The sequence below is a fragment of the Tremella mesenterica genome, assembly GCF_000271645.1.
Source record: "Tremella mesenterica DSM 1558 unplaced genomic scaffold TREMEscaffold_4, whole genome shotgun sequence".
NCBI classification, from domain to species: domain Eukaryota; kingdom Fungi; phylum Basidiomycota; class Tremellomycetes; order Tremellales; family Tremellaceae; genus Tremella; species Tremella mesenterica.
Window position 1 is genome coordinate 162,559 of NW_006711228.1, and position 12,949 is coordinate 175,507.

A 12,949-nucleotide genomic window follows, 5' to 3' on the forward strand; every position below is an offset into this window, starting at 1 on the left:
GGTCGACGAACCTCGGCTAACTTGACAGTTCGGGTTCGATGTCTCACCCAACCAGGAGGGCGCAGACGTCGAAAGGGGTGTAACTACGGCGTACATCGACGTAGTTACTCTAACTAGGGTTTTCACTGATGGCGATGTATCTCGATTTGAATGTAGCTATCGCTATCAATTTTTCACTCCTCCTAGATGATCGTCCAGCACTCTCGCGCTTAGACGTACTTCAATGCACTTTGTCCGTTTCCCCGAGTCCCCGGCCATCCTTTTTCCTCCTTCGACTAACCCCGCCTAACATCCCGGCACTTCTGCTCCCATTGTCCCTAATCCACCTAACTCCGCCTAACTTTGCCGCACTTCGCCGTCCCTATGCTCCAGATGCCCGTACACCGTATTCTCCCGCTGTACCCGCTGTACTTTGCCGTACTTGGTCTCAGATGTCCTGAATTACGTGTAGAGTGAAGAAATTGAGGTGTGATAGGGGTTTGATGGTCAAAGGAGGGTCATTGTTGACAGGATATTTGGGGTGTCACGACGTAGACGATGTAGTTTGTGACGGTCGCTCCCTCCTTAGCTGCAAACGTCCTCATGAGCAATTACACTTCTACCGTGGCAAGAAAAGCTCTGCGGCGCAGTACTTCCTATCCTCTCCCTCTCACACATTCATCTTCAGCACTTATGCTTACTTCGCCGCACCTCATGATCAAGCTTCTGTTCACTCCCAAACCCGACAATACAAGGTACTCCTAACTTCGTCAAGGTTTGCCGTAACAATCCCTGTGTCTTTTGAAGATGAGACACTCTTCCTGAACAGCAGCCCAACAACGCCATTGTTTGTTTAAATAACCCTCCTTCATATTGGGGTGAGACACGGTAGCTGTCACGAACCATGTCGTAACATCCCTTACAGCCACCACCACCGACCCTCCTTTCACCATCACCGAACCACTATCCGCCATCAACCACCATAACCTGAACCACTGAGACCAACTACGACGAAGTTACGAGAACCTCGGGGTTATTTGTCACGACAACCCTGCCAAACGGAGAACTACGGCGAAGTTAGGAGAAGGAAACCAAGGGAGAGGAGAGTAGAGGAAGTTAGGCGAAGTTAGTCGAAGTGAGTGGAGTAGGGTATTGGGGATATGCCAAGGTACAGCGAAGTTGAAAGAGGAGGACTGAGCGTGAGGCTGTGCAGGGGTTGAAGGATGTTCTATGAGAAGAGAGGAGAAGTATAGATAGTTTACAGATCACTGAACTTCTTCAGCGATCCTTGATTGTTGTCAGCAGTGAAAGATATATTCAGTAGCCACAACCTTTGAGTTAGGGAGAGCTACCACTCAGCAGTTTGACGCACCACGGCGAAGTTAGCCGCAGTTCATCGACGATCATCTTATTGTTTACCACTTGACGTATTATTACGGCGTAGTTAGCGGTAGTTCCCCAACAAGTACCTTGTCTCAGGGAGACATCGACGCCCTAGTACAACGTAGGTAGCCAAGGTTTGTCCACCATCGGTCAGTAGAGAAGAAGAACCGACATTTGTGACAATAGCTCATTGACGCAGACTATCTTCAACGTCTGGTCCTGACAGCTCAAGAGACCCCGAGAGTGAGACTCCAAAAGAGGAAGCCCCGTCCCTACATACGCTAGCCGAAAGAACGAAAAGTATCTGCAACGGGAGTAGGGCGCGGGGACGAGACCAGGAAACATGATCCATGATCCTGACATGCTGCCTGGCGTGTGAAAGTACTCTTGATCTATCTACCACACAACATGCTTCTCGTGGGCTTCTCAATGGCTCCATCAGCGATGACGTAGCAGCGTGCAAAGAGCTCCACACGTACCGACCTCAATATCACTCCTCTCGCATCTCTCCGTTCATCAACTAGAATAGGTCTGGAATGGAACGGGGGAGTGGGTATTTGAGGCATCATACAGTGAAATGGCTTTGTGTCACGCCTGCGGGTAGACTGCGGTAGCAAAGTACTTCCTTAGATACTGAGGAGACTGAGATGTTGGGTTAGAACCAACTGAGTGACTTATCAAACGAGGTTAAGTTGATTGAAAAGATACATTGCTGAAGAAAAGAAACTATGTAAGGACTATATGGGGTTTATATCTATTTCTGAGTCCATTCTGGAATGTGCGTCGTCCTGCGTAGGAAAGAGTCGTGATTCTCGATCTCATGTGTATATTCAACCATGAATCAGAAAGATGTGTGGTCTTTGTGACCTGATGCGTACAATACGCTGTTGACCGCATGCAAAAGCACGCATGTTAAGTTATTATTAGATGATAATACAGAGGGGAAAAAGAGCATGCATCAATTCTACATGTCTCTATACTTATCACATTCCACTCACACGCAGTAAACCAGAGACGATCGAATAGAGTTCAGAGGATAAGTTGAACGGAGAAATATTTGACGGAAGGGGTAATGATCTAACGGTGGTTCGGCCGTCCTGGCCCGATTCTATTGGCTAACAACGCATGACGACGTAAACCATACGTTCGCCTTAAATTTAACTAAACTGAAGTCTTGGGTCTAATGCCATACCAGGCAGACTCACTGAGGATAACTTAACTAACTAAAGGTTCAGGTCTCTTGCCTTGGAGGCATAAGAGCAGAACTAAACATAAAGAGACTGATACTCAGACTTTCTGCCTTGTGTGCACAAGAACAGAGCTGATGATTCATGACACTTTGAACGTTATCCTTCACTCTAATGGCAAAATGACCAGTGAAAGTCAAGACATCCCAATAATCCAGTATGGCGTCATGACGTGTTGCTTGGTATACAGGAGTCAGTCTCCCTTGCCTGCGGCTTGATTGAGGTGTTAACTGACACCTTTAGTATTTGAATCACATGACATGCACCAACAAACGATCAATGTGTTTGAGTACGACCTTGAGGGACGATATATACCCCCTACTAGCTGTCAGGACCCGGAGAAGTACAACGACACCATCTTTGCAGCATCTCTGGATGCACAGTACCACTATGCTTTCAAGTGGTGGGGAGACTTGAGTTCGCCCATTCAAGACAGGAGCCTGTTGGCGCATTACTCTTTTCTATGGTACTCGACTGTGGTGCTTCAGCATTGTGTGGACCTCTACTCGGCTTTCCTCAATGGGCAAGGCCACCTCCATGAGCTCCCCAGCAATGTGTTGGAAATGTTGCAATGGGGAGAAGACATCAGCATAGCAAGCACAGATGGGATACAAAATCTCGGTGTGCATTTTGAGCATTGTAACGGGGAAGTACTCCTTGAGACAAAAGCTGGTGATGAGTCACTGCCCTGGGCCAATCTGTGCTGGTGCACCATCACCCAGATTCATACTCCGGCATGGAGGAGAATCAGAGGGCGATCAGTGACAGCAGGGCTGGTCAGCTGTGTCTGGAAGCTCAGCAAAGACATGGATAACACTGTGGATAGGGTTGAAGTTGGTGAGCTGGTGTTAGTGTCAGAACCAGATGTAAGAGAGTCTGCATCAATGAGCTATGGGCTATAGGGTCTTGTAGGAAATGGACCTAGTAATGTACTGCAGTAGATTGAAGAGACAATAAGTTACTGAGATCAAGTGACAAAACATATGCTAAGCGACAAAAGGATATGTTAGGAGGTCAGGGATCCCGGGGTCATATTTGATGAGTCCCTTAGCGTAGTAAGCAGATGTATTAGTTGAAGCGTTTATTTACTTCCTTCAAAGAATGTATTCTCCCCTGTCTGAACTAAAAAGAATGTTGAGCCACTGGCCAGTAGCAAGGCCTTGTCCCCTGAAAACCTAGAGCTGTCTTGGTGATATGTTAAATGCTTATAATATTCCTTTCATGTACTGCCGTCAGGACTGTCCAGTCGAGACATTTTCAAGTGGATCGATCACTTGGTCGTCCACTGAGCGAGCTCCGTGCGGAGTTCAAATACCGCTCATGCCTTCGAAACTGCCTACGATGACGTTCTGGTCTCACCCGAGTTCTGAGATGAAGTGACATCATCTTGTTGCTCTTTTCATTCTCCTCCTTTGATCTCTTCTGATTGAAGGGAGATACACATGAAAGTCGTTGCACAGGTAAAGTCATTCAAGTTCACCTTTGGGTTGGGAAGAGACCTCACAATTGAGTGGCAAATCCGTACTTGGAGAGAATGACCTTTGACTATGAGGTTGAAGATGACGGAGACCTCCCTGATACGTTGAGTGAGTACCCACTCTCCTCACTGTCAAATGATTCTTCTTGGATGAGAAAAGTAAGCATGTAGTACACCCGTAGTACTTTTGACTGATGCTTAAGATTACGGAAGCGGCAGTTGTCTTGCATGACACGATTGAAATCCTTCAACAACAGGAGCATTTTGGTCCTTTATTTGATGATCCCGAAATAACTTATAAGTCACTGCCAGACTGTCAGAACCCTGTGAGGTATCAGGAGGTGATGATAAGTCTGGAAGAGTGGACACGGGAGGCCTCACAAGATGAACATGCGGTTTCCGGCAACGGATTTCTGAAAGACCTTGAGTTATTGGCCAGCGAAGATCCTACTGAGAGGCAAAACGCAAGAGTGCAGCGACGGGAGTTTCAGATTCAACTAATGGAGTATGGTACGGCACTGCAGGAAGTCTGGCAGAGAGCTAGGGTAAAGTATATGTGGCCACGTGATATATCAGACATCTTCGAAGCTATGCGAGACCTGAGCAGGGCTATCTCATCTGCAGTTGACAAAAGACATTTCACTGGTTGTCACAAGGTAGAAATTGATGATGTGATGAGAAGTGATGAAGATGTGACAGACATTGCAACTGCTATTCGTCAGTGTTGGTGTGCCTGGAAAGATCTTGAGGATGCTACCTTTGAATCGAACTGGGACAAACTGAACAGCACTTGGACCGATACAAACATTTAAAAATTGCTCAGGCTTGACATGGGTATACTGAGGAGATCCCAAAGATATCAGTCATTTGTTGGTGATATGTGAGCACCTGAAAAACAAAAGGGTGACATTCATGCTTGCAAGGAATCAGTGAAGTGAAGTGGACCAGAAAACATACACCAGATGAGTGAACCTTGGTCCTTGGAGTGCATAATATCTTGCATGACATATGTTAGGTGACATACGGAAGACGTGACACTTCAAAGCGTCATGGGTATGACCGTGACCGGCTGAAGATCCGTGTCCCACAGAAGAGTACCTGCCATGTTCTCAGATATCCTGCAGACTCTGAAAAACGGGACAGTTAAGAAGAGATGATCCCTTTCTGCCTTGTAACAAGAGGACATGGTTGCAGCTGATTGGGTTGTTGCGCAATAGCCTCTTTCAACACCTAAATTTCCGAGTTCTGTTTCCTTCCTCCCATGCATGCATCCATACAATCTTTTCCTGTGGTCTCTTTCCAATCATAATCAAGAGCTACAGATCCAATGCTGAGTTAATTTTGATTAGTGGTGTTGTGGATATCTCCGCCCTAGGTGACATGACACTTCAAAGTGTCACACCTCTTCAGCTGCTCAAGATCATACCCGTGACGCTTCAAAGTGTCACGTCTTCCGTACGTCACCTAACAGTGCTGGGCAGATTTGACAGTGGGAGTAGGGGGGAACGATGGGCCAGGGGAAGGGTAGAGAGGAATGAATCTGGAACGATACACACACTGAAGAGGACAAGCAGATTCCTCCTTTCGGGTCGCGAACGTGGCGTGAGACCTGGCTGGAATGGCCGGTCTGGCTTCCATGACGTGTACCAATGGTCTAGACTACTCCACTTGCCTTCGAGTGGAGCGGACGTTGTCATGTTGTCGTCATCGGTCCGTCCTATGCAGGACTCAGGCGCCAATTATGGGTATATAAACAATATCTGATCTTCACTAAACCACAATAATCCATTGGATCCATATCAGTCCTAGTGTCGGCACAAATGACCACACCAACGGAAACGCAAATCCCCAGCACGGAGGAGTGGACCAGAAAGCTTTGGCTAGATCCTGTCGTTTCCCTAGCATGTTTCAAGCTTGCAGAGCTCCGCAAGCGTAATGGTATGTGTGTAGAAAATACTGTGTTTAGGCTGATTTAGCAGCTCATGCAGACTACCAGACTGTCTCACAGGATCTAGATACTCTGGAACCCATTATGAGTCCTTGCAATGAGGCATCTCTAGCCCAACGGGCCTTCCAAAGACTGAAAGGCTGTATGGGACCTCTTGGGCATACATTAGACGATTTAGACCAATTGGGCTCTCCCATTCCGGCAGACCGGTTTCCGACTATTGACCGTCTGCTTGACAGCTGTTCAGGGCTCACCTTGTATGCTCTAGCGTTCACAAGTGGACACTCAGGCGGAGAAACCCCACAGGACATGTTGCAAATCTCTCCTGGAGAGTTGGAGCTGATCCACCACACAGGAAGTCTGGTCAAGACATTGCTGACCTGCTTACTGTGGGCAGATGGCTCGCGTCTTTTGGGGACTGAGAACCCTGGAATCTATTCAGTACTCCAACGTCAGCAGCTAGAAGGGATGTATCATCGGCAGACATATCTAAGCACAAGAAACGAATGGGAGTGGCTGCTCATTCTTCAAGATGTTCTCTTTCGGGCCTCGGGGCAACTGGAGAACATCAACAGTGACCAAGCGCAGCATGCAACGACGATAGTTCTGGAGGCAAGTATTGAGAGTATTAGGGAGATTATGTGTGTCAAACATCTGGGTGTTGTTGAAAACTCATCTCTGAATCCGTCCAACGAAAGCCCCACTTCCAGAGTGGCAGAGTGGGTCCGAGAAGGAGTTCCGCCGATTACTGTGACAGGCCCCGAAAGCGATGTTGGCGCAGATGTGAACCCCGTCTCATCCCCTAGAACTTTTGCTCAACAGCCGGGTCCGGCTGTACCTCCCTTCCATAACTCAAGCCATGAGGAAATGCCGACCCAGTCTACACCATGGTTTGGAATCACAGATACTGGAAGCCAAGCAACACGGAATCAGTCTCTACCTGTAGGGGTTACTGATCCGAGCGAGACATCTTCGGAACCACGTGCACCAGTTGCTCTCTCTCCTAACCTGCCTGGAAGTGGAATTAAGCCTTCAGGGGCTGGAGTTACAGCTACTTCAAGTGAAGAACAAACATCGGAGCCATCATCATCTGAGATTCTGCCTGAAAGAGAAGATTCAAGTCCGCGTTCAGACAGAGTCCCGGCTAATGTTGATGCTAGCTCGGGGTTTAGGGGAATTTGGAGTGAGGATTCATTTCAGGCATTACTACTTGCTGAAGGGACAACCGGCTGATGCGCTGGAGCGTGCCCCAAGTGACGAGCTGATGACTCAGTGGAGTCAGCTGGGTCCGGAATGATGGAATGAAGGGGAAGAATGAGATAGAAACACAGGAATCATGCAACTAGTTGAAGAGTTGGATTAAACTTTCAAATGTTGCTGGCCTTCTTATCATAGCCAGATTGATTCCTCTGAAGCAAAGTTGACACTGAGCAATTTAAACGATTTAAAATCGCGGACTTGCTACCTGATCATGGCCACTCTTCTATGTACTGTGCTTCGGATTCTCCATTCGAAACATTTTCATGTGGACCACGACTCCGACTCCGTGGTCTATTGGGAGACCTGCGGAGTTCAAATACCTCTCACGCCTTCCTCTGATGTCATCCCTATCTCACCCGGATTTTCAAGCTGGAGTGATGTCATCTTGTTGATCTTTTGATTCTCCTCCTTTCATCACTTCTGGTTGAAGGGAGATACATATGAGAGCTGTGCTAGGGGTAAAGTTATATAAGTTGTTAGATGTTGAGTTGAGAAGAAACCTTCCAAGTCAGTGGCAATTCCGAATTTTGACAACATGTTCACTTATCATGACGATGTCAGGAAATCAGCACTTCCACGTGAGTGTCATGGTTGAGACATATGTTTACCGTATTTGACTGATTGTTACAGTGATGCAATCTTTGACCACCTTGTCGCAGTCTTTTAAACACTTATCAGAAGGACCTCTTGAGGGAGAACAGGAACCTCAGTCCCAGACACTTACTTATAACACTCCACAAGGTTGCCCAAACCCTGATTTGTATCAACAGGCAGTGTCAAAATTGCATAAATGGACCAGGGAAGCATCAGATACCTCAAACGGAGCCCCTGTCGGGACTCTGCACCAAGATCTGTCTGACTTGACAAGTGGAATTTACATCAAGCGGGAGACCTCAGCTACGTCCCTTAAGGAGCGCCATATGGAATTCATAGAACTAAATCTGCAACTCTATGAATCCTGGCTTGATGATCAAGGGAACGTGGTCAGTTGGCCAAGAGACTTCCCTGTCTTCCGTTACCTGGATGAAGTGGGGAACAATATGATTACAGCTCTTCAGGCAGCATATGCTTACAATGCTGGGAATGAAACCACTGACACACAAGTGACAGGCAGATCAGATCGGTCAAAATCCAGTCATGTTGATGACGTTACCACGCTCAACACTCTTCACACGGAATATCTTGATAATAGAATGTTTGACTTGACTCGAACAGCTGTTGACGGCTTTAAGAGTCGCCTCAACACGCTCAAGGCTAACACTCTTAAGGATCAAAGCCCACCGTCAGAAGTCAAATGATGGCGAAGATCATGCTTGCATCCTGGGGAAAACCAGGTGAGCATTGTGCTCTTAAAAGTCATCACGAGGAATTGAACTAGGAATCATGCATGAAATGCGATGAGTGAATACTGGTTGTCTGAGTATATGATATTTCCCATGATGTACGAGTACATCAAAAACAGGACATGAGACAGACCTAAGAAGATTCCTTCCACACATCTCTCAGATCCGTTATCCGTCTCTCTGCCATCACCCATGCGGTCGATAGCACCCCCGTCCCATTATTCTCACCGATGGTAGTGAGACCCTCCGACCGGAGCATACACGCGCGATTGCTTTCATCTAGACATATACTGATTGTAGTTGATAGATGTGGAGATTCGAAGGAGGTCGGATCGGGGAGTAAGTGGGTTCTTTACGTCAGTGATGAGGCTTCAAACGTATAAGAGACGATCCTTCAAGCGTCGGAAGTGTCGAAGGTGTTCATTTGCACGGAGACAAAGTATTCCCAACGAGGAAAGGGGAGTGAGAATGGTAATTTTGACCGAAAGAAAATAATAAAGACCTACTCGTTGAAGATACCGAACGATGCGGCCAGCGGTATTCTCCCTAATTTCAGAGAATACTTCTCGCCCCTGATCAAGTTCACCTTCCCTGTTTCGTCGTTGTATCTGGCCCCATGGAGTTTGGCTGTGAAATCAGAAGACATCTTACCTGAGAGACTGGAACCCATCATTACCCACGTATGATGTGAGAGGATTGGGACAATGAGTGATATCAGGAATGTGAGGAAGATAAAAGAGTTGGACGAACTATTCCTCAAGGCTGCCATGACAGCAAGAACGGTAGCATCGAAAGCATTGCCGTCGTAGTTGATACACACCACGTCGATGTAGAGCGCCCATACGGCTTTACCGGGGACTATGCAGAGGGAGGATAGGTCAACAACGTGAGACCTTTACGTCAGCAGATCTTTATCTCCATAAATCAAATATACATATTCAACATGGACCTAGTTTAGATATCGACCCCTCCGCGGTACCAACGACTGATCGACAATTGTGAAAGTGCATAGCATAGGAATAGAGGTAGTCTATAAGTGTAGGGAGCTAAAGATATGAGAAGCGAGTGGGAAACGGAGTCAACGGAGAGTTGAAGGAACTCACGAGATCAATAAATCGTATAACCACACACTCAAAACTTGAGCTTCATCACTTGGAGGACCAGGTTTGTACCTCGGAGAGCATAAAGCAGGTAGGTCAACGTTGGGTACTACTTCGTCAGCTGTGTCAAAGGTTCAATCTTGACAGTTGGTATAGACTGACTTAAATAACCTTTATCTGGTGAGGAAGTTGTTGGCTCAGCGATCTCTGCTTTTATACCACAAACGACGGTCGTTGAGCCGAGTCGGACGAGGGAAGAACCATCAGCTGTGGATATGGAGCCTGAGTGTGAGTGAAGATCACAACGGATATATATCTGCGACCAGGTGGAAAAGCTGACCAGTATTGAGACTCGCTTCTCTGAACTCGTTCAGTCTCCTCCCATCCGGTCTGTAACCCTTTGCGAGGAATCGAGAAAGGTATTGTTGAGGATGCAGTCGTTTGTACACTGCCGCTGCTGCTGTTGAAGACTGGGGAGAGGTGGATGAGCTTGCTTGGTCTTGAGATCCTTGTAGGGCATCCGTCGTCGCTGTCATGGCCATGGTGACATAGGCTCTATCTATAACTACTTTCAGATTTCGAATCTCAGCATGAAGAATTGGTAGTCGAACGTCATCCTTCACGGAGATACCTTCACTCTCCGCTATTTGTGGCAGACCAAGTGCCACTCGCCACTTGTTCCTCCGGGATTATCGGCGAAAAGCCACGCGATGTTTTGTTTTTGGTTCCGTCCCCTTCCTCTTGCTCTCCCCATACGTCGTGTGCCTTGGCTTTTCTCTCAACCTCGTCATACATCGCTATACAACTCGTCATCACCATCACCTATATCAGTCACCTCCCACTTTGTCTTCTCTCTCTGTTGATAGTGTCATTTTACAGTCGACACTATACCGACAAGTATCTCGAATCTCAATGGCTCAAGCCCTTTCAGTAGCCCCGCAAGCAGTGCGGCTCTCACCAGCACGCGACCATTTCTCTCCTTCTCCTAGACCATCTCGTTCTTCCCTTTCCGCATCTGTATCTCCTCCTCCTCAACGTCCCCACGTGAGACACGCACCACACTCAACCACTGGACCTAGGTCTAGCTCTCGCTCAAGTCAGTCAAAAGAGAACATACCAGAAAACGAATACGAAATGACCCTTTCCCAAAGGTCAACAAAGCCCAATGGTAAACTCCCACTTTCGGAAGAACCAAAACGTTATCATCGCGAAACGAGTGTCGATTCTGATTCTTTCTCTCTCGATGGGAATGGCAGTATACGTCGGAAGATCATCTCGGGTGCGCGCTCCGGGTCGGTGCGATCTAGTAAAAGTCCTTACGCACATTCCGAGGATGGAAGTGTTTATAATGGTCTACCGACTTTAGAAACGGTCCAAGATGATCCGGATATACCCGTGGAGGGAACTAGTAAACCACCTCCACCAGCTCCAAGTGCTGCGACGGGACATGGAGATAGGCCATTAACGAGGAAGAGAAGGAGTAGTTCTATAAAGAGAAAACCTAGTCCGGGAGTGACTCCGAAGAACGTGGTGGATTGGGAGATTCCCAGAAAGACTCTACATTCGTCGATAGGTGAGTCGCTGTCGATCATCTACACGTGTCAACCAAGTGCATGGGCCGCGTATCCTCCGTTGTCACCTGCCATGTGTGTGTAGATCCGAGCTGCCTTGACGACCAGAGGGAAAACAAAGGGACAAGAGCAGAGGATACGAACGATGTGTGAACGAATGGAATACTGACTAGATAGGATTCCTCACTCTTTTGCTCAATCATCTGAACCCTCCAACCCTCCGTCCGCTCTTGACAGTCCTCACCACCATCCTTGTCGGCGTATCAACCGCGGATATCCTTCGGTTCCGTTATCCAGCATTCGCCGAGCTATGGGAGCTCACTGTTGGGTTTCTCATGCGAGAAAGTGAGAGACAAAAGGTCAATGGGGTGATATGGTATCTGGCTGGAGTCATATTTGTGCTTGCTTTGTATCCAAGAGACGTAGCGGTAGTTTCTATCCTCACGTGAGTGCCTGAACATCCGCGCATCACGATTCCCACGCTCATGTCCTTATCAATCAAAGCTGATCCCTAGTCTCTCGTGGTCAGATACAACAGCTTCTACCATCGGTCGTCTTTGGGGTCGGTATACTCCACCATTACCGGCCCATTTCCCAGGTCTCAAACTCCTCCCTTTTGCGCCACGGAAATCTCTCGCTGGCTTCTTAGCTGCCACGATCACCGGTGTATTCATCTGTCTCGGCTTTTGGGCAAAGGGTTCGGGAGGTAAATGGGCAGTGTTGGAATCCGTTATGGGACTGTTTGCTACCGCGGGGGTAGTAGGAGTTGGTGGAGCTGTTGTGGAAGCTTTGGGTGAGTTCTGCATGTCTTCGCTTTCTGGCCTTTCGTATTTTCATGATCTCACTCCTTGTCTGGAAACGGTTTCTCTTCCTTGCACACTCATATAACACCTAACTTCAACCGCATCCTTTCTTGTCCGGAGAGGATCACAGGTTTTGGTATTGTGTCCTCGACTGAGGATTCGTGATCCGAGGTAGTGCTTTACTGTGAGGAAGAAGCTCACTCACGTAGACCTCGGATTGGATGACAACCTCACTTTACCCATACTTTCCGGCGCCATCACTTGGGTATGGCTCATAGCGACCAACGTCCTTCTGTCATAAATTCCATCCTTTCACTCGTCCTCCCTCCATCCCTATTCTCAGTTGCCTTTTCCTTCCACCGACAATCACATTCTTCCTCGGGTCATCACCGCCTTTTTCTCTCTTTTATTGGGAAGTCACATTTGCGCCATGTTCACATTCGACCCTGCGACTCTTCTCCTGCTATTATCTGCTCACTGCTCGTGCTTCTAGTTGCCTGCTACTTGTCATATACTCCTGTTCTTCACTCCTCTGTCCTCGATCCTAATCCCGCATCTCACTCTGAAGACTTCCTAGTTTCTCAGAATCGTCAACTCCCAAACATGCGTTTTCTCCCCTCCTCCATTAGACATAATTGATAAATTGTCCCATTATACACGGACACAAATAGAGACTTCGGAAAGGATATACAGATACCCTTTTACATAGTGTCAGTCGTGTAATAATTCGGTTGGATTGATAGTGATGATGATTTACGAAACCCGTTCCCCAAGACTATATATATTCATTGGTGGATGCATGATTTTCCTCAGATACTGCATGATCCCGACCCGAATT

General features: G+C 47.5%; 6 protein-coding genes across 6 annotated transcripts; 5 read left to right on the forward strand and 1 right to left on the reverse strand.

Moving 5' to 3' along the window:
• Nucleotides 1-1,770: 1,770 nt before the first annotated feature.
• Nucleotides 1,771-3,511, forward strand: TREMEDRAFT_61514 (uncharacterized protein; the record flags this gene model as incomplete). Its single annotated transcript, XM_007004003.1, has 5 exons — nt 1,771-1,779; nt 1,819-1,911; nt 2,086-2,140; nt 2,654-2,665; nt 2,853-3,511. The coding sequence occupies 5 exons, from the start codon at nt 1,771-1,773 to the stop codon at nt 3,509-3,511; spliced, it is 828 nt and encodes a 275-aa protein (XP_007004065.1).
• A 632-nt stretch (nt 3,512-4,143) lies between these two features.
• TREMEDRAFT_61515 (uncharacterized protein) lies at nt 4,144-4,898 on the forward strand (the record flags this gene model as incomplete). Its single annotated transcript, XM_007004004.1, has 2 exons — nt 4,144-4,245; nt 4,290-4,898. 2 exons carry the CDS (start codon nt 4,144-4,146, stop codon nt 4,896-4,898), a joined length of 711 nt encoding a protein of 236 aa, XP_007004066.1.
• A 1,008-nt stretch (nt 4,899-5,906) lies between these two features.
• On the forward strand, nt 5,907-7,267 carry TREMEDRAFT_61516 (uncharacterized protein; the record flags this gene model as incomplete). Its single annotated transcript, XM_007004005.1, has 2 exons — nt 5,907-6,024; nt 6,066-7,267. 2 exons carry the CDS (start codon nt 5,907-5,909, stop codon nt 7,265-7,267), a joined length of 1,320 nt encoding a protein of 439 aa, XP_007004067.1.
• A 562-nt stretch (nt 7,268-7,829) lies between these two features.
• TREMEDRAFT_61517 (uncharacterized protein) lies at nt 7,830-8,438 on the forward strand (the record flags this gene model as incomplete). Its single annotated transcript, XM_007004006.1, has 3 exons — nt 7,830-7,872; nt 7,925-8,277; nt 8,409-8,438. 3 exons carry the CDS (start codon nt 7,830-7,832, stop codon nt 8,436-8,438), a joined length of 426 nt encoding a protein of 141 aa, XP_007004068.1.
• Nucleotides 8,439-8,905: 467 nt separating this feature from the next.
• On the reverse strand, nt 8,906-10,210 carry TREMEDRAFT_23063 (uncharacterized protein; the record flags this gene model as incomplete). The annotated part of the gene is made up of 6 exons (XM_007003751.1): nt 8,906-8,987; nt 9,144-9,264; nt 9,388-9,530; nt 9,741-9,849; nt 9,900-10,019; nt 10,078-10,210. Coding segments are annotated over 6 exons (708 nt in total), but the record flags the coding sequence as incomplete, so codon positions are not given.
• Nucleotides 10,211-10,505: 295 nt separating this feature from the next.
• On the forward strand, nt 10,506-12,926 carry TREMEDRAFT_73615 (uncharacterized protein). Its single transcript, XM_007004264.1, has 5 exons — nt 10,506-10,833; nt 10,858-11,310; nt 11,486-11,753; nt 11,824-12,101; nt 12,321-12,926. Exons 1-5 carry the CDS (start codon nt 10,650-10,652, stop codon nt 12,410-12,412), a joined length of 1,275 nt encoding a protein of 424 aa, XP_007004326.1. The 5' UTR covers nt 10,506-10,649; the 3' UTR covers nt 12,413-12,926.
• Nucleotides 12,927-12,949: the final 23 nt, after the last annotated feature.

Coding starts and splice junctions, on each gene's coding strand:
- TREMEDRAFT_73615 (XM_007004264.1), top strand. CDS start 10,650: ATGGCTCAAGCCCTTTCAGTAGCCCCGCAAGCAGTGCGGCTCTCACCA. Junction 11,754..11,823: donor GCGGTAGTTTCTATCCTCAC/GTGAGTGCCTGA, acceptor GCTGATCCCTAG/TCTCTCGTGGTCAGATACAA. Junction 12,102..12,320: donor AGCTGTTGTGGAAGCTTTGG/GTGAGTTCTGCA, acceptor TCACTCACGTAG/ACCTCGGATTGGATGACAAC.